Source organism: Hyperolius riggenbachi, chromosome 10 (genome assembly GCF_040937935.1).
Source record: "Hyperolius riggenbachi isolate aHypRig1 chromosome 10, aHypRig1.pri, whole genome shotgun sequence".
Lineage (NCBI taxonomy): Eukaryota > Metazoa > Chordata > Amphibia > Anura > Hyperoliidae > Hyperolius > Hyperolius riggenbachi.
The window spans coordinates 225,569,333-225,595,855 of record NC_090655.1 but is presented as its reverse complement, the minus strand read 5'-3'; the positions used below and the strand labels follow the sequence as shown (position 1 = coordinate 225,595,855).

The following is a 26,523-nucleotide window of genomic DNA, read 5'->3' as shown; positions in this document are numbered from 1 at the left end:
AACAGATAGATCTCTCTTCACTCATCATCTGATCAGCGAGGGATCTATCTGCTCGATTCCCCCCACACACTACACAATGATTTTCAATCAACTTCAGCATGAAATCTTTGAAAATCTGCGTGTGTCTGACAGGTGTCTCCCCATTCCTCCTCTCCCCCCCCCCCCCCCCCCCAGGTTGTGTGCGGTGTAGCCGACTCTCCCCCGTCTGCAGTGTGTTCCTCTGCTCCCCTTCTTCACTTCTGAATGCCTGGGCACATGTGACATAGCAGAGGTCAAACACTAGAGGCACTGTGGCATGTACCGTAAGTGACCACTAGAGGCCTCTAGTATTTGACCTCTGCATTATGTCACAATGGCGTCGGGGACAGGGAAATGAAGAGAAGAAGAAGCAGCCAGCCAATTCTCCCTCCTGCTTTCGAATGGTCGATCGGAAATAGTTTGCAGCATCAATTTCAATCAAATGATTGAATTGGAAGGATACTGATGAAAACAATTGTTGAGTTAATATCTGCTGGAACACTTAAAGGGGTTGGCTGAAGTCATTTTTTTTTTTCTTTGGATAAATTAAATAGTCCTGTTAATAGAAATAGTGTATGATAGGAGGAGGAGGAGTTCATGAAAGATCCGCCCTCCCAGAAGCTAGAGGCAGAGCCTGATGGGTGGAGTTACCTGTTGGCTTCCTATAGCACTTGGGAGAAGCAGTGGTGAGATGCATCTGCCATACACTCATTAGCCCAAGGCACAGGTTGGAAGGAACCTGTATAGTTGAATTATACATACTATTTGTACATTGTATGTTATTTATGTGTATACAATGCTGTAATGAAATATGTTCCTGTGTTGAGAAAAAGTTATTGATTTAATCCTATGAATGGGCAATAACTTGTTCACCTCACACTATGCTCCAGAGGCTTCTGCCTAAAGACACCATTACTGGTGGGGCTCCTGTTCACACATGAAGGTCACATCTTGAAAGTATATGAACTTTGTATTAGTTTTCAATATGACTGCATGAATGTGCCCTAAATCTGATTTATTTTTGATTGTAAAATTGGATAATGAAAGGCCTGTCAGAAAAGTCCATATTATTACATCTGTTCTTTTAGTTATTGAGTAAAACCATGCCAAGTGACACACGTGTCTGCGGTGAAGGTATAAGAGCTTTCCTTTCAGTACAAAAAAACAGTGCAACAACAACGGCAACTTTACATTTACTGTAACTATTGATCAGTTCAGAAGGTCTATGACCAGTTCTTCTTGAAGACCAGCTTCAGCTCAGGGATGTTGGTGTTTGGACTGCCCGGTTCAGGGTCCACTCTAATAGGATTAAGGTCCTGTCTCTGCTGAAGGAGGTTCTTCCCTAACTTCTTGGTGGTGGGGAGGTGGGCTCCTGTTACCACTGGGAGGAGCTCCAGAGACTACCACTTGGGAATGGGACTTCTGCAATTGCTAAGGCGGTGATCCTGTGATGGCTGGAAGGTTTCTGTGTCTACCTGGTGAGCTTGTGTGACTGTGGGCCTCCTGTAATAGCTGAAGGGTCTCAAGTGACTTTATTGGGGGGAGATACTGTTTCTGCTAGATGGACTCCTGTGATTCATGGGATAGATCCCCCGACTGCTGAAGGGACCCCTGTTACTGATAGAAAGGCTCCTGACTGCTAGAAGACTATTGTGGAGGGATAAAGGGAGTTTAAATTATTACTGGGCTTCTCCTGTGTTTCCAGGGTAGGGGATGTTCCTCATTTGTACAACCTCTGTAGACACTACAGTGGAGAACGCAGAGAGGAGGATCCAAGAGAAGATTTGCAGTTGCAGCAGAGGAGGCTCTCCAGCAGTCGCAGGGACTGACAAGTCGATGGCCTGTATCCTCACTCACATCACCGTTGCCGGGAGCATACTATGCAGGAGCAGTAGAAGATTGTCTCTATATATTTTATCGTATACTACACCTCCTCTTGTTTCCCCCCCATTCCCTTTAGATTGCAAGCTCGCAAGGGCAGGGCTCTCTCCCCCTTTTGTGTCTTGGAAATCATTATACATTTTTGGGCAGCACGGTGGCGTAGTGGTTAGCTCTCTCGCCTTGCAGCGCTGGGTCCCTGGTTCGAATCCCAGCCAGGGCACTATCTGCAAAGAGTTTGTATGTTCTCTCCGTGTCTGCGTGGGTTTCCTCCGGGCACTCCGGTTTACTCCCACATTCCAAAAACATACAGATAAGTTAATTGGCTCCCTCTAAAATTGGCCCTAGACTACAGTACTTACACTACATAATATAGACACATGGCAATGGTAGGGATTAGATTGTGAGCTCCTTTGAGGGACAGTTAGTGACAACATATATATATATATACACTGTACAGCGCTGCGTAATATGTCGGCGCTATATAAATACTAAATAATAATAAAAAAATAATAATTTTATTCATCATGTTACTTTTATCAAAGTCATTACCAATTCTATATTTTGTATTCGGTATTTTGTATCATTTTTTGTATTTTGTCACTAATTATGTATCTTTTATATTGGTGTACACCATTGTCTGTATTATGATGTACCCCATGTTTGTTTCTTACTTTGTACAGCGCCACAGAATATGTTGGAGCTTTTTAAATCAATAATAATAATAATATTATAATAATACTGCACCTGTGCAGTACGCTGATGGCGATGTGAGCGAGCTACATTGGCCATCGACTGGCCAGTAGGTCAAAAACAAAACTTTGCCACGGCGAGGGACCACAGGATCGTACGGAGATGGTGTAGGCACAGGACAGCTCAGGTAACTGAAACTTTTTTTTTTAAATTCGGTTTAGGTTTCCTTTAGGCTGCTTACACACCAAGACGTTACAGGCGCACGTTAGTGCGCCTGTAACGCTCCCCGAACGCACAGCAATGTAACACAAGTGGGCTGTTCACACAGCCCACGTTGCGTTACATGTAATGCTGCACGTTCGGTGCAAAGTGCAGCATGCTACGGCGTTGGATCGGCTATAGCCGCGTTAGACTGTTTGCACATGCGCAGTGGGGGGCGGAGAGGAGGCGGGGAGAGCCAGCTACAGTAGCCGCGCACATGGCTACTTAATATTCACTGCACTGGCGGCAGCTGATTGGCCGGCGGGACCACGTGATGCGGAGTGTCTCGCTCCGCATCACGTGGTCCCGCTGGCCAATCAGCACCACTCTGGGAGACATTATAGGAATCGAGCCGCCGAACGCGGCTCACTCTACCGTCGGCTTTTGCAGCACCATACGTTGTGTTAGGTGCACGTTATGCGACCTTAACGTGGCACCTAACACAACGTCTTGGTGTGCAAGAAGCCTTAAGCTGTTACATATCAGAATTTCATACCTCCCAACTTTTTGAGATGATAAAGAGGGACTTAAGCCATGCCCCTGCCACACCCCTAATCACGCCTTTATCACGGCCCCTAGTCACGCATACCATAAAGATTTCATAAGAAAAATATGATGTTTTATAATTCAAACCACATTGGTCCTTTCTATCCTGGTTCATTTCCCTTCATATTAACATTTTAAAATTGGTAATGAATCAATTAAAGGATGGGAATAAAGCTTAGCTTCTAATTACATAGAACGAGGGACAAAGTCCTAAAGGAGGGAAAAATGAGGAGGACAGAGGGACAGGGCTCCCAAAGAGGAACTGTCCCTCCAAAAGAGGAGAGGGACAGTTGGGAGCTATGGAATATGCTGGCACAATATAAAATTATAATAATAGTAATAATAAAACACATGCCTGGCTCCTTTGATTAGCACCGTAATCTATTCTATACTGTATTGTCTAACCAGCAAGCTCATGGTGACCCAGAACTCATTGGAGTGTGTAAGGGACTACAATGGTCCTAAAAGCCCCCTTACTAAGATGTTAAGAAAAACAAAAAGTTTGCTTTCCTAAAACAGAAAGAATTTGCGATAATTCAGGTTGGAGTGAGCTTGAGATGTCTCCCAGAGCAACACTGCTTAATATATGCAAATTAACCACTCTGCAGAGCCATAATAATCCATATGGCTCTGCACAAATTAACAAACTGACACATCATTGCATTCCAGCGGTTCTGGAGGTGTGTTTAGCTTCTTAAGGTGGCCATTAATGATCCAATCTTTTTCATCCAATCTTACCAAATCTTTGTAGTATAAGGGTAAATTGAGTGAATACACTGAATGGATATTTCATGCAGTTACCTTATATTACATAGAAATGGTAAGATTGGATGAAAAAGATTGGATCATTAGTGGCCACCATAAGGGTACAATGGTTAATTTGCATATATTTAGCAGTGTTGCTCTGGGAGAAATCTCAAGCTCACTCCAACCTGAATTATCGCAAATTCTTTCTGTTTTAGGAAAGCAAACTTTTGTTTATACTGTATAGTATATGCACATATATGAAATAGCGCTTCATGCTCCCCCTAGTGGCCGACATCCTCACTGCATGGATTACTTCCTCTACATCCGTTTGCTACTGAAGTCATGTGACTTGTGACATCATCAGAGGTCCTTTACTGAGACAAAAGACGTTGGTGGGACTGACAGCAGAAGAGGTAATGAAATAGTTCTGCCTATAATATGGCACGGGCCAGGCTTAGGTGCGGGTTACAGTGGGGCAGATTAATACAGACAAGGGGTATTGGCTGGTATGAGGGCGCTGCTTTACTTTACGGGACCCAGCAGGAAACTCTCTTTGTTGTGATGGATGGGGAGGCAGACAGAGCAGGGGGGGGGATGGGGTTATAATGGGAGGGGCCATAAAGGTCAGCATAGAAAGAGGGAGCAGCAATGGCAAATAGGAGCTAATTGGCTGGGCATATAAAACATACCGCCAGTCAGTGAATCTGGCCCATAGAGCAGCCTTATTCAAACTTTTTACCCTTGAGGAAACCTTTCAAATAATTTTCAGATCTCAGGAAACCCCAGCATTAAGGGAAAGGTGATTTATGTTATATTAAGATTGGTCATTAAGTGGGTGAGGTTAAAGTGTACCAAAGATGGTTCACTACAGGGATGCTTATCCGGGTAGCCTGGATATCCAAACTTTTTTACGCTATCCGAATCGGATTCCAGATTTTTTAAAAAGTCCGGATAGCTATCTGTGGATATTTGGCCGCATAACGCGGATATCCGGATCCGAAATACTGTAACTAAGGAGATGACATCCTGGAGCCAATCAGAGGGCTCCCAGCAGAAGCCCTAGCAACCAATCACAGAAGGGAACCCTGGCCAGCCCCACCTGACCTCATTGAGCCAATCAGAGGGCTCCCAGCCCCAGGTATGTGTTAGGTTAGGGATTAGGGGATAGGGTTATTGTGTAGTTAGTACTGTAGTACTGCAGTTAGTGCTAGTTGTTGTTGCCAAGTGACATGTGGCAAGTGCCACGTGCCATGTCTGGCATGCTCCTGGCACACGTTACACCTGCTGCTGCATTGCCCTGCTGCCTGTGCAGCTCCCACCGCCAGGCCAGGGTGCCACAGGTCACTGATACCACCTATATTTAAAGGATACCCGAACTGAAATGTGACATAATGATATAGACATGTGTATGTACAGTGCCTAGCACACAAATAACTATGCCGTGTTCCTTTTTTTCTTTCTCTGCCTGAAAGAGTTAAATATCAGGTATGTAAGTGGCTGACTCAGTCCTGACTCAGACAGGAAGTGACTACAGTGTGACCCTCACTGACAAGAAATTCCAACTATAAAACACTTTCCTAGCAGAAAATGGCTTCTGAGAGCAAGAAAGAGGTAAAAAAGGGGGAATTTCTTATCAGTGAGGGTCACACTGTAGTCACTTCCTGTCTGAGTCAGCCAATTGCATACCTGATATTTAACTCTTTCAGGCAGAGAAAGAAAAAAAGGAACACAGCATAGTTATTTGTGTGCTAGGCACTGTACATACACATGTCTATCTCATTATGTCACATTTCAGTTCGGGTATCCTTTAAGCCTCCAGACTTTATTAAAGTCAATCGGATGCGGAATATATCACCTACTACTTGTAGGTGATAAAAAAACGGTAAATAACGACGAAATGATGCGCCTGAACAGTTTTGAGAATTGATTTTTTGTTGCCGAAAATACCGACTTTTGCGGAAATTATTCCGCATGAATCACGCACATTTACCGCATGCGGAAAAAACATGCAGAAAATTTAGTGAATTTGAATGTGGCGGTGTTTTGGTCGGTAACTTCCCGCATGTGCTTTACCGCATGCGGGAAGTGATTGAGACTAGAGCCCAATGTGGGCTGCACGACTGCTGTCTGGAACCTAGGCCTAATGTTAATTGACAGCCATTTTTTTTTTGGGGGGGGGGGGGGGGGGGGTTTAAGTCCCCACATCATCAATTAGTGTTCCCCTTTAAAAAATAATGATGCTACTTGCCTCATTACCCTAAAAAAACATTTTTAAAGCAATTTAAAGGGCACTTCCGGTTTTTCTATCTCGATATCCGAAACCACTCGGATAGCCCGGATAATGCGTTTGGATATCCGCATGAACGCGGATATCTGAAAGTTCTGATATCCAGATTTCTGGGTATCCGGATCAATTCGGATTTTGAAAAGGGCTATCCGAGCACCCCTGGTTCACTACAGGACATATTACACACTAGTCAGACTTGCGCGGATGTACCTGGAAGGCAGAATGTACTCGTTGCAAATATCATACTGGCGACTTTATACATATGGTGTGGAATTGCCCACAAATCCAGGGGTTCTAGAAACAAGTTAATACAATTCTTCAAAAACTATTTGAACGTCATATTGAGCTTGATCCGAAATCCCATTTATTGGGGATTTCTGGGAATATTGCACCATCCAGAAGACTGGTACTTCTCTGGGATATACTTTGCAAGGAAAACAATAATTTTACACTGGATTCAACCACAACCCCCGCCAAGTGCACATTGGATTAACACAGTTAATGCATCCTTGCCTTTGTATAAACTCACTTATATCCAACGAAACTGCCCCCTTAAATTTGCAAAGTATGTGGGTACCTTGGCTGGAATACATTAAGGATCAAGGAATAGATTATGAAATCCGAACGTAAATTACTGTGCCTGAGATCTTAATCTAAATAAACTGGCGGTTGTGGTGGGGAGGGAGACCATGGGAGAGGGAAGGGCTACTAAGCACACTGGCGGGTAATGCTTAATAAAATATATTCATGTCTACTTTTGGTATGTAATTAGATATGGTTGTCATGTGTTGTACATTGTATTGGTTGTGTAAAACTCAATAAAACTTATCTGTTAAAAGATGGTTCACTAGTGCTTATTTATACTTACCCGGGGCTTCCTCTAGCCCCATGAGCAGCGCTGAGTCCCGCGCCGTCTTCCTCATCCCCTCCGTTAAGCCGCTATGACTCCCGGTAATCCAGGCAGTCGCAGCCTTCTGCGCAAGTGCGGCTCGGCCGCACGCACCCCTCGTTGCCCTCCTGTCCCCGGGAGCATTCTGCGCCTTCACAGTACTGCTGCGCAGGTACAGAACACTCCAGTAGATGGGAATGCTGTGGGGGCGCACGTAGCCAAGCTGCGCATGCACAGAAGACCGCGACTGACCTGATTACTGGCAGTTTTATCGGCAGAACGGAGGGGCCGAGGAGGATGGCGAGGGAATCAACGCTGCTAATTGGGCTGGAGAAATCCCCGGGTAAGTATAAATTAAGCCTAGTGTACCATCTCTAGTACACTTTAAACACTTTATTATTGTAACAACAATAATGTCTCTCCGTGTTTCCAGTGAGGACATTGAGAAGCCAGGGACATCATTTTGAAACTTTGTAATAATTTGTCAATTTTGCTCACCTTGAGGAGGAAAAAGGCTGGGTAACCCCTGCAAAGTCCTCAAGGAGGAAGGCTGCCATAGAGTGTAAGCAGTGAGGGTTTATGGCCTCCCAAAGCCTACCTCACCTGTCTTAGCTCCCCACAAGGGAACCTGGAGCAAAAAGGATTATGAACAAAATACTGACAGTATAGGTTTGTTAAATCAGGCAGGCTAAAGAAAACTTGTAGTGAGTGGAATACAGAGGATGTCATCTTCATTCTGTGAGGCTAGGTGGACACTTAGCAGAAATGCTAGCGTTGCAGAAAACGCTGTGTTTGTGCCGCTAATGGAAGTCTATGGGCCGCAGGAAAAAATGCATATAGAAACGCACATGTGTTTTGTATGTGTGAGTTTTTAAAAACGCTGGATTTGTTGCTCAATGTACAAAATGCACATAATGAAAGTCAATGGAAACTCAATGGTATGCGTTTTTCATACGTTTTTATATGCCTTTTTTTTATTGTTTTGTGATATATTTCTGCTTCTTGTTGCCTGCCTAGTTATTTGCATAAAAGCAATTGAAAAACGCATACAAAACGCATGTGCGTTTTGTATATGCGAAACGCAGATGCATTAAGAAGCATGCAAAATGCTTTAAAAACACATCTGCAGTTAAAAAACTCTAACGCACCAAAAACGCAGTAAAAACGCACCATAAATGCACACACAAAAAAACCGCATGACATAAAATGCGACCTATCACGTTATGTTATGTGTGCACCTACCCTTATAAACAATGCCAGTTGCCTGACTCCTTTGCCTCTAAAATTGTAAGACACTAGCCAAGTATGAGCATACAGATCAGATGCTGGAAATCTCATCTGACTCCACTGGCTGCCTGCTTGTTGCAGGTGTGTGACTCAACTAAATCCAACAGCTCAGCATGACAGCCAGGCAACTGACATTGTTTATAAGGGAATGAAGATGGCAGCCCCTGTATTCCTCTCACTTCAAGGTCCTTTCTGTCAGGATCACAGCAGCAGGAGTTGCAGACACAAAAACAGGGGGAGCAGGCATGTATGGGAAGTTATCTTCATGCCCAACACTCTCAAACCCCCCCCCCCCCCCTCCAATTTCTGCTGTCCCTCTCCCTTGTCACCTAAATGCCCCCCTGCAGAGTTCCAGGTTGGCAAGTCACGCAGCAGGCACGGGTCCAACTGCACATGTCCTAGATCACACGGCCGGGTGCGCACTGCACATGATGTCATGACTATGTCATGCACATGCACAAAATGCTCCCGGCCACGATGTAGAACGTGTGCATGGGTCAGCACATGCGCGCTGCTGTGCGACTAGCTGACCCAGAAGAGGCTGTAGGGGGCATTTAAGTAACCAAGGATGGGGATGGAAGGCACAGTTTTTCCAGTTGCTTTTGGCTCTGGTATCCTGTAAAAGGGTTAGAATTGCAGCTACAGCTGCGAATCTGGTGAGCAGAGCGTGTTCTGAGGAAAAGCACTTGGTGGCAAATATCTAAGGGTAAGGACTACTGGTTCATTAAAAAGTCATTTTTAGGAGAAGGAGGATAGATACAATCGTTTATTTCGCCCGCGAAGCTCCTCTCAGCCGGCTGCTTCTTAGCATGCTATCCTGAACACTAGAAGATCTATACAATCAGAGGTTTATGGTAACAGCGGATGTGACTCTTTAGTGTCCGTGACAACTGCAGTGAGAAGGATATGGAGGTTACCATATTTCTTTCCTTTTAAACAATACCAGTTTCCTGGCAGTCCTGCTAATTTATTTGGCTGCAGTGGTGTCTGAATAACACTAAAAACAAGCATGCAGCTAATTTTGTCAGATCTGACAATAATGTCAGAAACACCTGATCTGCTGCATGCTTGTTCCAGGTCTATGGCTAAAAGTATTAAAGGTAGAGGATCAGTAGTCCAGCCAATCAACTGGTATTGCTTAAAAGGAAATAAATATGGCAGCCTCCACATACCTATCCTTACAGTTGTCCTTTAATTTTACAATAATTATTTATACATGACTTAGTCAGTGTGTGCCCATTGTAAACTCTTTTCTCTCCCTGATTTACATTCTGAAATGTATCACATGGTGACATCTTTACTGCTGGCAGGTGATCTCTGTGGAAGGAGATGCTGTTTTTTGGCAGTTGGAAAAAGCGGTTATTCCCCACAATGCAACAAGGCTTCCACAGTGTGATGTCAGTATCTAGGTGCTGACATCACACTGTGGGAGGGGTTTCACCACAATATCAGCCATACAGATACCCCTGGTGATCCGTTTGAGAAAAGTAAAGATTTCTCATGGGAAAGGCCATATGGGCTACTTATTAGGATGCAGTTCAATCCTTGGTTACAGTTCCTCTTTAACCATTTACTGACATTCGAACGTATTAAAACGTCATGCTTACCGCTATTAACAGCAACATGACGTTTTAATACGTCCCGCGTTCCCGCCGCTGCTACCGCCGTGTGTGCGCCGCTACCGCCGCCGTTACCATCGGGCTTCCGTGCTGGGTGATTAAAGAGAATCTGTATTGTTAAAATCGCTCAAAAGTAAACATACCAGTGCGTTAGGGGACATCTCCTATTACCCTCTGTCACAATTTCGCCGCTCCTCGCCGCATTAAAAGTGGTTCAAAACAGTTTTAAAAATTTTGTTTGTAAACAAACAAAATGGCCACCAAAACAGGAAGAAGGTTGATGTACAGTATGTCCACACATAGAAAATACATCCATACATAAGCAGGCTGTATACAGCATTCCTTTTGAATCTCAAGAGATCATTTGTGTGTTTCTTTCCCCCTGTTCTCATGCACTGAAGTTTCAGGCTGCTCTTTTCTTCCTGCAAACAGCTTTGCCCTTGTTTGTAATTCCTCAGTATGTGAAAGCCCAGCCAGCTCAGAGGACGATTTATCCAGCTGATTAGAGCAGCTTCTCTCTTCTCTCTTATCTAAATAACACACAGGCAGTGTGCATAGAGGGGTTAGAAAGGGTGAGTTCATAGCAGAACCACAACACTGAAGAACTTGGCAGCCTTCCAGACACAGGCCGACAAGTCTGACAGGGGAAAGATACATTGATTTATTACAGAGACTGTCATAGTAGAAAGTGCTGCAGTTAGCCAGAACACATTAGAATACCTTTTGGAACATGTAGGATGATAAAAAACAGGATGCAATTTTTTTTTACGGAGTCTCTTTAAGGAAGAGGACCGAACGGTCCTCTACCCAATCGCAGTGCCTGGAGTGAATGGACGTGACCGCGAACAGCGGCTACGTCCATTCACAATAACAGGAAATGTAACAATTAAATAAAGTGAAGAAAAAAAAAAGTGAACATTTTCTATGAGTGTTCACTAGCGCCAAAAAGTATATTACACCTACAAAATACATTCATTTTCAAGTACATACAGATCTTAATAAAATTACACTGTCCTTACTGCGCGTGCGTGAAGAGCTGCTGTCAATCAAGTCCACGATGTGCGCAGCGTACTGCACAGGCACAGAACTACTGCGCAGTATGCTGCAGACAGAGTGGACTTGATTAACAGCGGCGCTCGCGCAGGCGCAGTGGAGGAGGTTGGAACCCGGGCTGGCGGCTGCGATCGTAGATGCGGAAAATTTGCTTGATGCTTCCTTTAAGTCTTTAATCAGACTGACTGGCACCCTTTAATTTATGTGAATGTTGCACTAACCAATGATATAGGAAGAAAAATAACCCAGTACATGTGGCCTCCACGGCAAGCATCCAGGTGGATGGTCTTTGGGTGATGTCTGACTGACAGTAGGCTGAGGCCTGGTACTGATCCAGAGATTTGCACAGTATTTTTCACATATAAAGCATAGTAAGACTGCTGGCTGTGCTGTACATGTAATACATCCCCATCTTAATATTGGCCAGCGTCCTGCAGCCCAGATAATTTTCAGTTTGATATCCTTCCACAGAGAAAAGCTTTCTGTATACCGGTATATCACTTGAGCACATCACCACAGATGGAGGAAGACCAGGTTCTCAAAGCTGAGAGGATACTAAAACTGACGCTGGAGATTGTTTATCTGCTGACTGGAGAGGTGAGAAGGATTCTGGGAGGGTCACATGACATGACTTATCTATTCATGTATAGCTGACAAGTAATATGAGTGTGATGTGTGTAATGTGGATGCACAGGATGTCTGCAATGTGTTATAAACACACTATGTACACAGGGGATGAGGGAAGAACTATGTGTGTAGCGTGGCTGCACAAGGTGACTGTAATTTGTTATAAAAACACTACGTACATTGGGAATGTGAGAAGTAATAGGGTGTGATATGTGCACAGTTTGCCTCTAATGTGTTATAAACACACTGTACACAAGGGATGAGGGAAGTAATAGTGGTGTAATGTGACTGCACAGTGTGCCTGTAGTGTGTTATAGACACAGTATGTACACAGGGGATGAGGGAAGTAATAGTGGTGTAATGTGGCTGCACAGTGTGCCTGTAGCGTGTTATAGACACAGTATGTACACAGGGGATGAGGGAAGTAATAGTGGTGTAATGTGGCTGCATAGTGTGCCTGTAGTGTGTTATAGACACAGTATGTACACAGGGGATGAGGGAAGTAATAGTGGTGTAATGTGGCTGCACAGTGTGCCTGTAGCGTGTTATAGGCACAGTATGTACACAGGGGATGAGGGAAGTAAAAGGGGTGAGATGTGTATGTATATAACGTGACTGCACAGCAAGCCTGTAGTAAGTTATAAACACACTATTCAGATGGGGCACACAAAACACCCCACTTATTGCTCACATTTGTTTTGCTATTGATGTGAAGCCAATTTTGACTAAAGTCACCCTCCCCAAAACCAGTATTCCTAACATGGTCACCAGATGGTCACAAAGTGCACTCCACACCTCAGAAGAAGCTTGGCGTACAGCCCTGCGAAACGGCCGTAAGGGACCGTGCACTATTTGGCGCCCACACCTGCCACCTCCCCACACCCAGGTGGAGCACTCCAGCACTTTGTGACCATCTTATGTCTTGAATACTCAAGTTTGATGAATGTCAGTTTTTTACTGTATGTTTTGTCACTCCACCGCATCATGCTGCATGATACATTGCTTCAATATTGCTGCTATTAAACTATAGTGCCAGACTTCTCATCTCTCCCAGTTTTTTTTTGCATGGACTCTGCTTTCGTCTTGAGCACATAGTTAAGCTGGGTGTGCATCTATTATTGCCTGCCTAATTCAGCGCTACCCGAGTGCCTGCCAACTCTCCCAATATACTCTAACATGGTCACCAAAGGGTGCAGCAATAAGCCTTGTGCAATGCAGGAGCCTCTAACTATAGCAATTGCCGAGGAGAGAAACATACACACATGACATAATGAAGCCAAAGCATGCCATTAGCAAACATATCGGAGGTGCTAATACCGCATCAGAATGAAGCCACCACCATATATGTACGCCATGTCTCTCTCGTGTGTCTGTCCATGCCCCGCCCCTCTGCAACACACACACACACACACACACACACACACACACACACACACACACACACACACACACACACACACACACACACACCACACACACACCACACACACCACACACACCACACACACCACACACACACCACACACACACCACACCACACACACACACACACACACACCTGTATGGTGCTGCAATTTTCACTGCAGCCCAGGCCCGGATTGATATCACAGGAGCCTATAGGCAGAGATGTCCTGGCACATTAGACTTCACTCTCCATGAACCTACAAACCCCCGCCGACCCGCACTACAAGTGTGCTGGCTGGCCCAGCTGTCCTTTCTCGCTTACTTCCCTTGCCTGTTATAGGTAGCTGCAAGTGCCCTTTAATATTAGGTAGCTAGAAGTGCCCTCAGTATTAAGTAGTTAGACTGAAGGGAGATCTTGTCAGGGGAATGCCGAGAGCTGGGTGAGTAACCTCTCATTTACGCTGTACTGGGGGCTTTTCGTAGGAAAGGAGGAAGGGAGGCACTAGAGAAGGGGAGTGAGCCGCCTTTCCATCATCAGGTGCCTTATGGTAAATCCGGTCCTGCTGCAGCCCCTTCCCTCCATATCCCCCTCCCCTCCCTGTACATCATTCACACCCTGTGCCAAGCCTGTCATCTGAGAAGTGAGGAGGATTCTGGGAATGTACATGATGATTATTGTCACTCTTTGCCATCATACAGGATTGTGAAGTGGTGAAGAAGATATCTAGGGAGCTAGTGACACCCATGTGCCGTCTTCATCCTATAGCTGGATCCAGCAACCGAAACCCACCACAGAGATGTACAGGTCCTCTTTATTCTCGGCATTCTACACAGGAAGAATATTCAATCCCTCACTATTATCAGGTAGGAGAACTGGAAGATCTCCCCAAACACCAAAGTGGCTATTTTTTTGTATTATTATTATCTTTTATTTATGAATTGTGATGTGCATTAAAAATAGAAGGGGTGTACAATGCTTACAGTCGTGGGTGATCAATCAGAAATTGATCAGGTAGTCGTGATCCGTGTACTAGCTTGTCCCCCACTCAAGTTTTATCCAGGTGAAGGTTATGGTATCTCTAAATGTGGCCATACATGATTAGATGGCCACCCAATGCGGCAAGCCGAGCAATCCCTCTCTGATGTAAATCTGATTAGAGAGGGATTGAGTACCCCCACACACTGCACACAGATTTTCAATAAATGTATCTATGAAATCTATCGAAAATCTATCAAACTGCAGCATTGCACCATTTGATACGCGTAACACTGTGGGCTGTTGATCTACTGCTGCTCTCCAGCCACATCCGATTGAAGTTTTACGTCCAATTGTAAGTTCACTCAAGTTTTGATGCAAATTGATTGAAATTGTGAATGATTCAGGTCATGACACTATAGATTTCTGGCAGATTTGATCAGGGTGATCAATCAAATGTGACCGGGAAATTCAATGTGTTTATGGCCTGCTTAAAGGCCCGTATGCACGCTCAACCAAAATGCCTGATTATCGCCTGATTTTAGTCAAAGGACTAAACGACCAACTGATAACAGGCAGTTTGCCCGAGCCAACCGTCGGATCTACTCACCTGACTGTTGGGCTGATATCTACCAGTTGGCCACGTGTGTACAACTCATATGAACGACTTGTACTTGTTTTGAATCCGGCCAAGTTGTGCAGTCCGTCATTAGGCTTGTATGCGCAGTATGTTAAGGAGTTGGTCATTTAGTCGGTTTGATCATGTGGACATACAGGTCATGTCAACATTTTATGCAGTTGGTCATGTCGTCATGTTGGTCGTGCTGCTTGTTGGACATGTAGACAAGGCTTAATGCCTGGTACACACCAAGCAATTTCCGATCAGATGGGTCGATAGATAATTTCCAACACATCCGACCGGATTTCTGATTGCTTTTCTGATCGATTTTCTGATCATTTTTATTGAAATCAATCAGAAAAATGATCAGATATCAGATCGAACCCTATCGGAAATTATCTATTCGACACATCTATTTGATGGGAAATTGCATGGTGTGCACCAGGCTTTAGACCATGAGGAGATAACAGGCAGTTTGAATTGACAGATGAGATTGTAGACAGAGACATCTCTGAGTGACGTGACACAGTGTTTTGTAAACAGTCGGGAAGGTGTGGAGCTGAATGCCTGAAATTTTTATATGTTGTCTTCTTATTGTAGGGAGAAGATGAGATTACCATCAGAACAGTGGTTGAAGAAGAGACGTATGTGGGGGCTGATGAGCCGTTTGAGGAGAAGGCGACCCCTTCCCAGATCAGCACAGGTCAGTAACAAATACAGGAAAAATTCACAGTTTCTCTTTATTAAAGCAAATCTGAATTGAAAATAAACTTATGAGATAATGATTTGTATGCATAGTACGGATAATGAATAAAACATTTGTAGCAAAGAAAAGTCTCCTATTGTTTTCCAGTACATCAAGGGTTAAAAGAGCTTCTCTGAGCTAATCAAGCAACTTCATGGAACTCAGTCCCCTTTTCTGAAGAACTTAAACAGCCAAGATACAGTGAGAGACAGCTTAAGATAAGGTTTTACTACAGGAAAGTTCAAAGGGTCATTAGCTCTGCTCTGTTTTACAGTGTGGATACTGTGACAGTATTATGCGATGTTATAAATAAAGCAATATAACGGAAAATAAGAATATGTGACTCATTTCTTTGCTACTAATGTTCTATGTATTATCTGTACTACAATTTGTTTATTTTCACTTCAGATTTGCTACTTCGCATCCAGACCTTGTTTCCCACTTATGGACCAGAGCCGTTTTGACAGTTTAGCCATGTCCTTATTTAATCAGAAATAACTTTATCCCTACTTATGACACAGAAATGTCTGAGTAGCCTCTCATATATTGTTTTTTTTTTTTTCAAGACAAACTAGGCTTTCGTTGTATGCCATTTTTTCCCTGGAACAATTTTGTTTTCTATGAATTTTAATGGGAAAACAAGGAAAAAAAATAAAACAAACACATTATTTCTTAGTTTTACCAATTCCAGTTTAAAAATAAAAAGTGCTACTGTAGATAAAGAACACAAATTTTGTTTGGCTATTCTTACTGCTTATCACAAAACTTAGATTATGTTCCTGCCACAATTTATGGTGAAGATATTTGATTCAGAAATAATGCTACAGAGTGTATTTTTCACTATGAACTGAGAAAATAAAAGTGTTTTTAATGGTAAAAGTCAATCTCATTAAAGGGGTTCTGTGGGGGGTTGTGGAAGAGAAAAGCGGACACTTACCTTGGGCTTCTATCAGCCCGGTGCAGCGGTAATGTCCCACGCCGTCCTCCTCCCATCTGCGGTTCTCCGCCGCCAGCCGCCGGTCTAAGCGGCATGGGATCCAACTGCGGCTGCGCTAGAGTGGCCTCGCACCCGCTCGCTTCCGCCTGCGTCATCGGAAGCTTACTGCGCAAGCGCAGTACAATGCTCCGTTGTACTGCGCCTGCGCAGTAAGCCTCAGATGACGCGAGCGGAGGCACGGCAACGCGCATTATTCGTCTGTATGTCAGACGAATAATAGCCCGGTGCCGGCTGCGGGGAACGGCGGATGGGAGCAGGACGTCGTGGGACATTACCGCTGCATGGGGCTCATAGAAGCCCAAGGTAAGTGGCAGTTTTTCTCTTTAGAAACCCCCACAGAACCCCTTTAACTCAGGAAACATATATTCCCGTTCACCAACTAGTGCTGCAACAGATAGTACCAGAAGTTTGCACAGGAGCAAGCCCAATCCTGCACAGCACTGCTTCTGCTACAAGACGTATATCTACTGACTTGTGGCTTAGATGAAGTCACAGAGGACGTATATCTACTGACTCGTGGCTTAGATGAAGTCACAGAGGACGTAGATATACTGTAGTGGTGGATAAAGTGGTTAAGCCTCCATACAAATCTCCTGTGTGTGTGTTCCCTACAGATGGATCCAGCAACAGAAACCCGCCGGTGAGACATACAGGTCCTCTTTATTCCCAAGATTGTAAAAGGGAGAATCGCACCACCCCCCACCGTTACCAGGTAGATGAGCATAAAACTCAAAAGGGATTCTAAACTGTTTATCTGTATCTGTGAAGCCTTTACTAGATTTTCCTTCTCAATCGACCATTTGATTCGATCATTTTATTGGATCAGGGGAGACTCGATTATGTTCCATTCTGCTCCATCGATTGAAGTTGGCCAATATCTGGTCGAATGGACCAATTTCCTCAATTGGGCAGGATGGAAAATATTGGTCCATTGTGAAGGAATCGACTACAGTTCACATGATTTATATCAACACAGAATTGATTTTTGGTTTCAGAACGTGGAGGCAAAACATCATTCAGCTCGATTAGCGAAGGAGAATGGCATAGCATCTTGTGTGCAGTGTGTTGGGCCACTAGCTGAGCGACTTTTGATCGACTCTACTTGTTTAGCACCCAAATAGTAGATTGCTTAATCTCTTGGCAGAAAATCAAGTGATGCATGGTACCTTTAGGGGTTAGCAGGGAATCTGTTTACCCTGGCACTGATAGAAGGCGTGGGCTTTCCCAGGGCATGGAGACCAAGTACAAAAGAGGAGACACCGAGAGCCCAATATAGTGTAGTACAGTATGTACTGGCAATATTGCTATGGTAGAGTAAGTATGTGCTAATACTCACAAACCAGGGTTACCATCCAGGCAACCAGAGGCGCTAGGCTTGATACCAGACCTGCATAAGTTATATGCTCCGTTAATAGCCTGAGGAAGCAGGATATGCCTGCGAAACGTGTTGCACTTTTTGGAGTATGTAAATAAACTTGTTTTTTGTTGAAACATATCAACAGTATGTTGTGTCTGCTTGGATGAGATAAGTCCACCTTGACCTCCTCTATTTTTTAGTAATTTTTATCCTTCTGGCATCTCTGTTTGCTTGTACATTATGGACACCAAGTAGTCACTGCTATTCATCAAAAGAATTGTTGTTTTCAGTGGGTGCCAACCTAATCCAGCGACAGCTTCTGAGGATTCCAACCTCTGAATCAGATTACATAACAGTAGAATAAAACTGCAGCGCTACCTATTAAGTTAATAAAATGGTTAACCCAAACGCAAGTCAGGACTCCAATCGATAGCGTCATTTCACATCACATCCAAGAACATCCACAATCTTTATACAGTCATATAATTCACTGTGGCTAACTATGTCAGATAGTTGATCCTGCATACACCGCAAAGCCAAATGCATAAAATGTCCTTTCCAAAATCCACTTTTATGTTTTTCTCAAGAAGGTAAATTAGCCTGGTGGCCACTGTTCTCGCATGGCTAGAGATGGAGGGAGTAGGGAGAGGATAGTAAGACAGGAAGAAACTAGCACAATTTGCAACTCAAGAAATAGCATTAATGGCAGACTGAGTGCAGTTATAAGATAGCAGCCTGTATAATATATTCACAGGTTTGCTTCACGTCACAGGATTTGGACACAGATGTTCATTGTTTTTATTTTAGAGTGGAGAACTGACCAATGACAAATATGGTGAAGGGACACATGTGAGTTGTCATCAGCAGTCTATGGAAGAGGGCGACATGATGGTGACTGGTGGAACAGAAATATCAATTTCAGGTGAAGAGGTACCCATGGATAGATCCATTAACCGAAACCCACCAGAGAGACGTACAGGTCCTCTTTATACCCAGGATTGTGCACAGGAAGATCGCACCATCCCCCACCATTATCAGGTAGGTGGAACTGAGGGTCTCGCCAATCACCAGAGTGACTCCATGTTGTATGTTTTGTAGGAGCTTATAAAAAGGTGCCCATATATCAGTGACTACCGGCCACTCTGCCACCATCACCCTGTGTCTGCTGTTACCACGAGTGCTTGTAGCATGTGGCGAGTGTACCACATGGCACATGGGTGATGTCACACATACACACATGCCTGGTGCCATGTGGTACAGACACTCGCGGTAACGGCTGACACAAGGGTGAGGGTGGAGGACCCGCCAGGAGTTGCGCCAGCGAGCAGGTGAGAATTAACCCTCCTGGCGGTAAGCACTTTGCTAGCTGCGTGCAGTGCCCGATCGCTGCCGATTCGCCGCTACCCGCCGCGCAATGCCCCCCCAGACCCCGTGCGCAGCCTGGCCAATCAGTGCCAGGCAGTGCTGAGGGGTGGATAGGGACTCCCTTTGACGTCATGACGACGGGGGAAACCCTAATGGAAATCCTGTTCAGAACGGGATTTCCTGATGGGCCTGATCGCCTGAGGCGATCGGAGGGGGTAGAAGGATGCCGCAGCTCAGCGGCTGTCATGTAGCTAGCGCTAGGCTAGCTACATGATTAAAAAAAAAAAAAATTAATAGTGCTGCGCTGCCCCCTGGCGGCAGGAGGGTTAAGAGCTTGGGTGGAGGGGGATAAGCAGCCTGGAATCCGTTGCATAAGTCGGTCATGCAATATGGCACACTGTTAACAATGCACACCCATTTGACAACCAAGATTTTCCAGCATGTCCGATCAATTTTAACTGATTTAACAGCCTGATATTGATCGCATCATCGATTGGATGGACATGTTGCAGCAATGATTTTCATCCGATTTGTTAAAATTATCGAATCGATGGTGGATCGGGCTGCAAAATTGGTAGATGTATGGCCACCTTTATTCTTCCGCTTTGTGGTTGTATTTTAGGGTGAAGACATGATTACTGTTAGAGTTAAGGAGGAAGACCAGATGTATGTGACGGGTGAGGCAGAGGGGGACATCCCTTCACAGATCTGCACTGGTCAGTAATAAACACTACATTGGAAACCGATTTTCACACGCTGCTTGTTTTTTAACAGCATTTTCCTCTTCACTGTCTCAGTCAGTGTGTGTGTTTCCTACAGATGGATCCAGTCACAGAAACCCACCAGAGAGATCTACATGTCCTTTTTACTCCCAGTATTGTCCACAGGAAGATCCCACCATCCCCCACCATTATCAGGTAGGTGGAGCTGAGGAAATGAATATCCACTACAAACTGCGTAAGATGAAACTCTTCTATATACTTCTTTAGGATTTGTGTATTAAAGGGGAACTTAAGTAAGAGGTATACGGAGGCTGCCATTTTTATTTCCTTTTAATCAATACCAGTTGCCTGGCAGCCCTGCTGGTCTATTTCTCTGCAGTAGTATCTGAATAACACCAGAAACGAGCATGCAGCTAGTCTTGTCGGTTCTGACTTTAAAGTCTGAAACACCTGATCTGCTGCATGCTTGTTCAGGGGCTATGGCTAATAGTATTAGAGGCAGAGGATCAGCAGGGCTGCCAGGCAACTGGTATTGCTTAAAATGAAATAAACATGGCAGCCTCCATATACCTCTCTCTTCAGTTCCCCTTTAAACACCTAAAGTGAGAGGGATATGGTGGCTGCCATATTGATTTCCTTTCAAACAATACAAGTTGCTTGGCAGTTCTTAAAGGACACCCAAGGTGAAAATAAACTAATGAAATAAACAATTGTATCTATTCTCCTCCTAAAAATGGCTTTTTATCTTATATTTAAATCTACTTTTTAAGTTTTTACTGTTTTGTTTTTGCTCAATGACACATTCATTGAAGTATGTCAGAGCTAAAATCTATGAACTATTGACCCTTTTTTATCTCTTTCCTGCTCTCAGAGGCCATTTTCTGCTAGGAAAGTGTTTTATAGTTGGAATTTGTTGCCAGTGAGGGTCACACTGTAGTCTGACCCAGTCCTGACTCAGACAGGAACTGCCACTTACATACCTGATGTTCAACTCTTTCAGGCAGAGCAAAAAAGGAACACAGCTTAGGTATTTGTGTGCTAGGTACTGTGATTACACGTCTATGTCATCATGTCACATGTCACCTCTGGTAAGTGGCGCGGAGGCGGATCGCGGCATTGCAGGAAGTGACGGCGAGTGGTGAAACGCAAGGAAGTAAGTTCCTTGCTCGCCGCTTGGCTTTATACATTTCAATACATTGATTTTAAATTATTTAAATAATGAAACTAGCTGGAGGGGGAGCCGGGAAGGGGGACCCAGGTGAGGGAGGCGGCGACACCCCCTTAGCCGCTGCCCCCCTTCCTGCCTGCTACTCCCTCCAGCATGGCAGCCCCCTCCATGGACTGGACTGGGGATACATACGTAGCTGCGAAAAGGCCATTTTCTCTCAAAATGGAGAGAAAAAAACATTTGTTTACAAAAAACGGATCCATTTGAAACTGATCCGATCTGCAGCGGACAAGTGTGGTCTTAGGCCAGAAACCCACTAGCAGCCTTTTCTAACCCCCAGTGATTTCAAAAAGCTCTTGCTAATGCAATGCTATGGGGGATTTTTATAAAATCACAATCTCCAAGTGGGATCACACCCATAGCATTACATTAGCAAGAGCTTTTCAAATCACAAAGCGCTCAGAAAATCGCTCCTAGTGGGTTTCTGGCCTCCATTTGAGTTCTGTATAATGGGGACTTTGCTGTATATGGGCTCATTTTCCCATATCTCATTCATCTTGGTATTCCTATAAAAGAAAATAAATTTCAGCCTCCATATCCCTCTCACTTCAAGTTCCCTTTAAATATGTTATATTTTATTTTATTTTTTGGCTTTAGGGTGAAGAAGTGACTGGCATGAAAAGAGAAGAAAAGATACATGTGAGGGGTGATCATCTGTCTACAGAAGAGAGGGAAATGATGACCAGTGAATGTAGACTTCCCTTGCCAGTTGGCAGCATTGCCTATGGTAAGCTGATCTTATTTCTTCGTCAGTCTACATCTCTGCACACTTTCTCAATAACCATAGTTGAAGAACTAGCGATCCTCAACATTTTGCGATGAATGAACAACGGCGGAGCGTAGATTAATTCAATGCTGTCACAACGCTGGTCCGCCTAATGTGGAGCCGGGAGTGCGACGTTCGCCATACATGAGTGGTTTAACCACTTCCCCACCACAGGTTATTTCCCTTTAAAATCTAGAGCAATTATCACACTCCTCCCATTCATTCACCAATAACTTTATCGCCTTTTATGACACCAAAATGATCTACACATCATTTTTTTTCTCCACAAATTAGGCTTTCTTTGGGTGATACTTTGCTGATAATTATTTTATTTTGCTGCATTTTTAAGGCATAAGGTCTCGTTCACATTGGGTACGTTAAAAAGTGTGTAAAAGCGCATGATAAAAAACGCATGCGTTTGTGCAAGTTTCAATGCATTGCAGTGCACTTTTTAAAGCATTTTTTGCTTATTGTAGCAGTAGGAGTTGTCAATAAAGCTTTGTTTTTATATGAAAATATATTTTTGTTCATTTATAAGTAAAAAATGCATGCGTTTCTATGCACTTGTATGCGCTAAAAAAGCACACCCATTCACTTGCATTGATGTGCACTTTACAGCTCAACGCACAGAAATGCATGCAACACTGCTTTTTGTAACGCTGCTCAGCGCAGCGCATAATGTGAACCAGGCACATTTAGTTACATGGGAAAATCAAAACCTTGCTGTACGCACAGGGCAGTGCGCTGTGAAAAGCGCACAGAAACGGCCCTGATGTGAATGAGGCCTTATATGAAAAAAAAAATTATTTCTCAGTTTTCACCCATTATAGTTTTAAAATAAAATGTGCTGAGATAGATAAAACCGACAAGTTTTATTTGCCGATTTGTATTGCGACAATATTTTTTCCGTTTGCGTTTCTTTATATTAGATCAATAATTACAAGCCCCAATTTGAAAAAGTAATAGTGATATACCCTAATGACATAAATATAAAAAAAAGCGAAGTCCCTAAAGTATCAAAGAAACTCTGTAACTACAAAAAGTTCCCCTAGGGGGGTACTCACCCCGGTACGGGGAAGCCTCCAGATCCGATTGAGGCTTCCCCCATCCTCCTGTGTCCCACGGCGGTCTCACTGTGCCCCTCCGAACAGCGGGCATGTAAATATTTACTTCCCCAGCGCAGGCGCAGTATCCGCTCTCTGCTCGGAGATAGGCGGAAATATTTGATCGCTGTCAGCCCGCTCTACTGCGCAGGCGCAAGTCTCCTATCTCTGTACGGTTTGCCGCAACAGCGCCCCCACTGGAGCCAGGAAAGGTAAATAAATCGGCGCTTATCAGCGATTGTCAGCCTTGTTGAGGGAGGATTCCGGGACACTTCGGGGGAGCCAGCGCTGGACTGCCTACAGCTACAGCGGACGGGGAAGCCTCATTGGACCCTGAGGCTTCCCCCTACCGAGGCGAGTACTTCCCAGGGGACCTTTTTTATTACAGAGTCTCTTTAATTATTTTTTTTTTCTTACAGTAAACTATAGTTATACAGACAGGAGGGGGAATAAGGAGTTAAAATTGGGTAATTTTTTGTATTACTTAATAGGTGTACTAATTAACATTTACAGGGGTATTTTTATTTTTGGCCACTAGATGTCCCCATACTATACTGTGTGCTGAATGGCACACAGAAAGTTGTTAACCTATTTTAGTTCCTGGACGTAGAAACTACGTCCAGGAACCATGCGCGCTCCAGATCCGCGGTTCGTTAGCCAGGCAATCAGTGAATCGGGCTATGGTGCCCGATCACTGATTCCTCTCCCCCGCTGAAAAAGCGACAGCTTCTCTCGAAAGCTGCGCTTTTTCTGGCTGTTGCCTATGCTTAGAGTGACTTCATGTAAACAAACTCATGGCCGCCATCTTGTGGCCAAAAAGTAAAACTACAACTAAAAGTAAAAAAAAATAAAACTCAAGACACATTTACATTATAAAACTATTGTTTACATCCCACCCTCCCAAAAATACCCAAATAAAATGTTTAATATAAAAAAAAAAAAAATTACAATAAAAAAAACAAAACATGTCAATATTTACCTAAGGGTCTAAACTTTTTAAATATCAATGTAAAGATGAAATATTTCTATATTTTTTTATTTTAAACTTTTAAATAGTGATAGATGCAAAACGGAAAAAATGCACCTTTATTTCCAAATAAAATATTGTCGCCATACATTGTGATAGGGACATAATTTTAACGGTGTAATAACCGGGACATATGGGCAAATACAATACGCGAGTTTTAATTATGGAGGCATGTATTATTTTAAAACTATAATGGCTGAAAACTGAGAAATGATTTTTTTTCCGTTTTTTTCTTATTCTTCCTGTTAAAATGCATTTACAGTAAAGTGGCTCTTAGCAAAATGTACCCCCCAAAGAAAGCCTAATTGGTGGCGGAAAAAACAAGATATAGATCAGTTCATTGTGATAAGTAGTGATAAAGTTATAGGCTAATCAATGAGAGGTGAATATTGCTCAAGTGAAAACGACGGAACGCGAATGGGTTAAAGGGAAACTTAACTGTGGGGGGAAAAAAATCACTTACCTGGGGCTTGCCCAAGCCTCCTGCAGACGTCCTGTGCCCGCGCCGGTCCTTCGGTGCCCTCCGGTCTCCCTCCGCGGCTAAGTTTATCTACGCCCCTGGTGCTGGAGTGAAATCCACAGGGGCGTAGATACATGATACAGCGGTGGGAAACTGGTTAAATGGATTAATTGTTTATATTTTTATACGGATGAGTAACAGCGTTTATCGTCCAAACTGATCTGCCAGGACGGAGGGAAGAGAAAAGATGTGCAACCCATTATCTCTTCCCCAGCACAATATTGTATTGTCGCATATTCCAGAGCTCTGTGACTTCAGTCACTGCTAGAGCCACATACATGGTTGCTGCCTGCATACAGGAGAATGCATGATCTATAACTATTATTATTATTTCCCAATAGATGGACAGGATGTGGGGAACACCTCGGAGGGACGTCTTATTTCACCTCCAGATTATAATACAGAAGATAATGTCGGCACACATCATTCTACAGGAGGAAACCCCATTACTGGAAATACACATCACAGACTTTACCATGAGGAGAGATCACTGGATCCCTCTAATTCTGAGGAATCTTCTGATAGATCACTTCCTGTTACTCCAAATATCCGGCCAAGATCTCACACTGCTGATGGATTAATAGGTTGGTACAATCAGAAATCTAAAATTTCAGTTACTGGCGCCAATTTTCACCCAGCTGGTCACTCCAACAATAAATCAAAAGATTCATCCCCTTCTGGGAAACTCTCTGAGAAACCCTCTTCCAGTAAATATCTAAGTCTTGGACGGGGAGCTGACAATACATCTAATTGTCCTGAATATAGCAAAACCTGTCTGCAAAGAGCAAATCTCATTTTCCATTTCCGGCAGCACACATGTTCGGAGTGTGGGAAAGACTTTGTGAACAAAGGAAGCCTCCTTCAGCATCAGAAAATCCACCGAGGGGAGCGTCCCTTCTCATGTTCAACCTGCGGTAAAAGTTTCTTTCGAAAAGATCACCTAATTACACACCAGAGAATTCACACAAACGAGAGACCTTTCGTATGCTCAGAGTGTGGGAAATGTTTCAGGCAGAAAATAGACCTCCGGAGACACTGGACAACTCACACGGGGGAGCGTCTCTTTTCTTGTTCAGAGTGTGGGAAGGGATTTTGTCATAAAGGAATCCTTGTTAGACACCAGAGAACTCACACAGGCGAGCGTCCTTTCTTATGTACAGTGTGTGGGAAATGTTTTTCACACGTGGGAGCGCTAAGTAGGCATATGAAAGGGCAAGCCCATTCACTTAAGTGATGTGTAAAAATACATTTCTTTAGGGTGCCTAAAGTTACGCCCTGTTGGCTACCAGAGTCTCAGGTTTCCAGGTTCTCTTTTCTGGAGATTGGTTTGCTATGTATACTGTATATACAGTTAATAAATGATATTGGGTCCTTTGTTGATAACTTGTCTTTATTTATCACCATGCAGAGTTGCCATTCTTATTGTGTTTTAGACTTTCTGTTATGTATTTTTGATGCTTTACTTGATTTGCGGCCTCAATATCTGTCAGATTGGATTATGTTGATCGAATCTGCCAGAGATCGACACCGTAACATGGCCGCCCGAAACAATCGATCCTGCATGCTGGAAAATCTCACTCGAAAAGGAAAGGTCGGTTGCGCGGTGGTTGATTTGACTGACGGACCCATGGCTGGTACCCCCCAGCAATGATGTGTACCCCCTCCCCGGCTCACCTATCCACCACTATCTCTTCAAGTGTTCTGAGTCTTCTCTACATCCCCACCAGGTGCCTGTACTGCATGACTTAAGGGCATGTACAAGGTCACACATGTTCCACTGGCTCACAGG

The 26,523-nt window shown here is 43.9% G+C and overlaps 1 protein-coding gene across 2 annotated transcripts in view; it reads left to right on the top strand.

Moving 5' to 3' along the window:
- LOC137534636 (uncharacterized) overlaps window positions 1-26,111 on the top strand; it is a 30,295-nt gene extending 4,184 nt beyond the window's left edge. Inside the window, exons 1-10 of one of the 2 annotated variants that reach the window (XM_068256236.1) lie at window positions 4,813-5,281; window positions 11,750-11,875; window positions 14,009-14,173; window positions 15,505-15,607; window positions 17,261-17,358; window positions 18,811-19,041; window positions 19,991-20,084; window positions 20,188-20,285; window positions 21,916-22,045; window positions 25,076-26,111. In XM_068256236.1, coding sequence (XP_068112337.1) covers window positions 11,798-11,875; window positions 14,009-14,173; window positions 15,505-15,607; window positions 17,261-17,358; window positions 18,811-19,041; window positions 19,991-20,084; window positions 20,188-20,285; window positions 21,916-22,045; window positions 25,076-25,968 — 1,890 coding nt within the window. In that variant the 5' untranslated portion in view covers window positions 4,813-5,281; window positions 11,750-11,797 and the 3' untranslated portion in view covers window positions 25,969-26,111. Of the gene's footprint in view, window positions 1-4,812; window positions 5,282-11,749; window positions 11,876-14,008; window positions 14,174-15,504; window positions 15,608-17,260; window positions 17,359-18,810; window positions 19,042-19,990; window positions 20,085-20,187; window positions 20,286-21,915; window positions 22,046-25,075 lie in introns of those variants that run through there. The other variant, XM_068256235.1, reaches the window with a different exon arrangement.
- The last annotated feature ends 412 nt before the right edge of the window (window positions 26,112-26,523 follow it).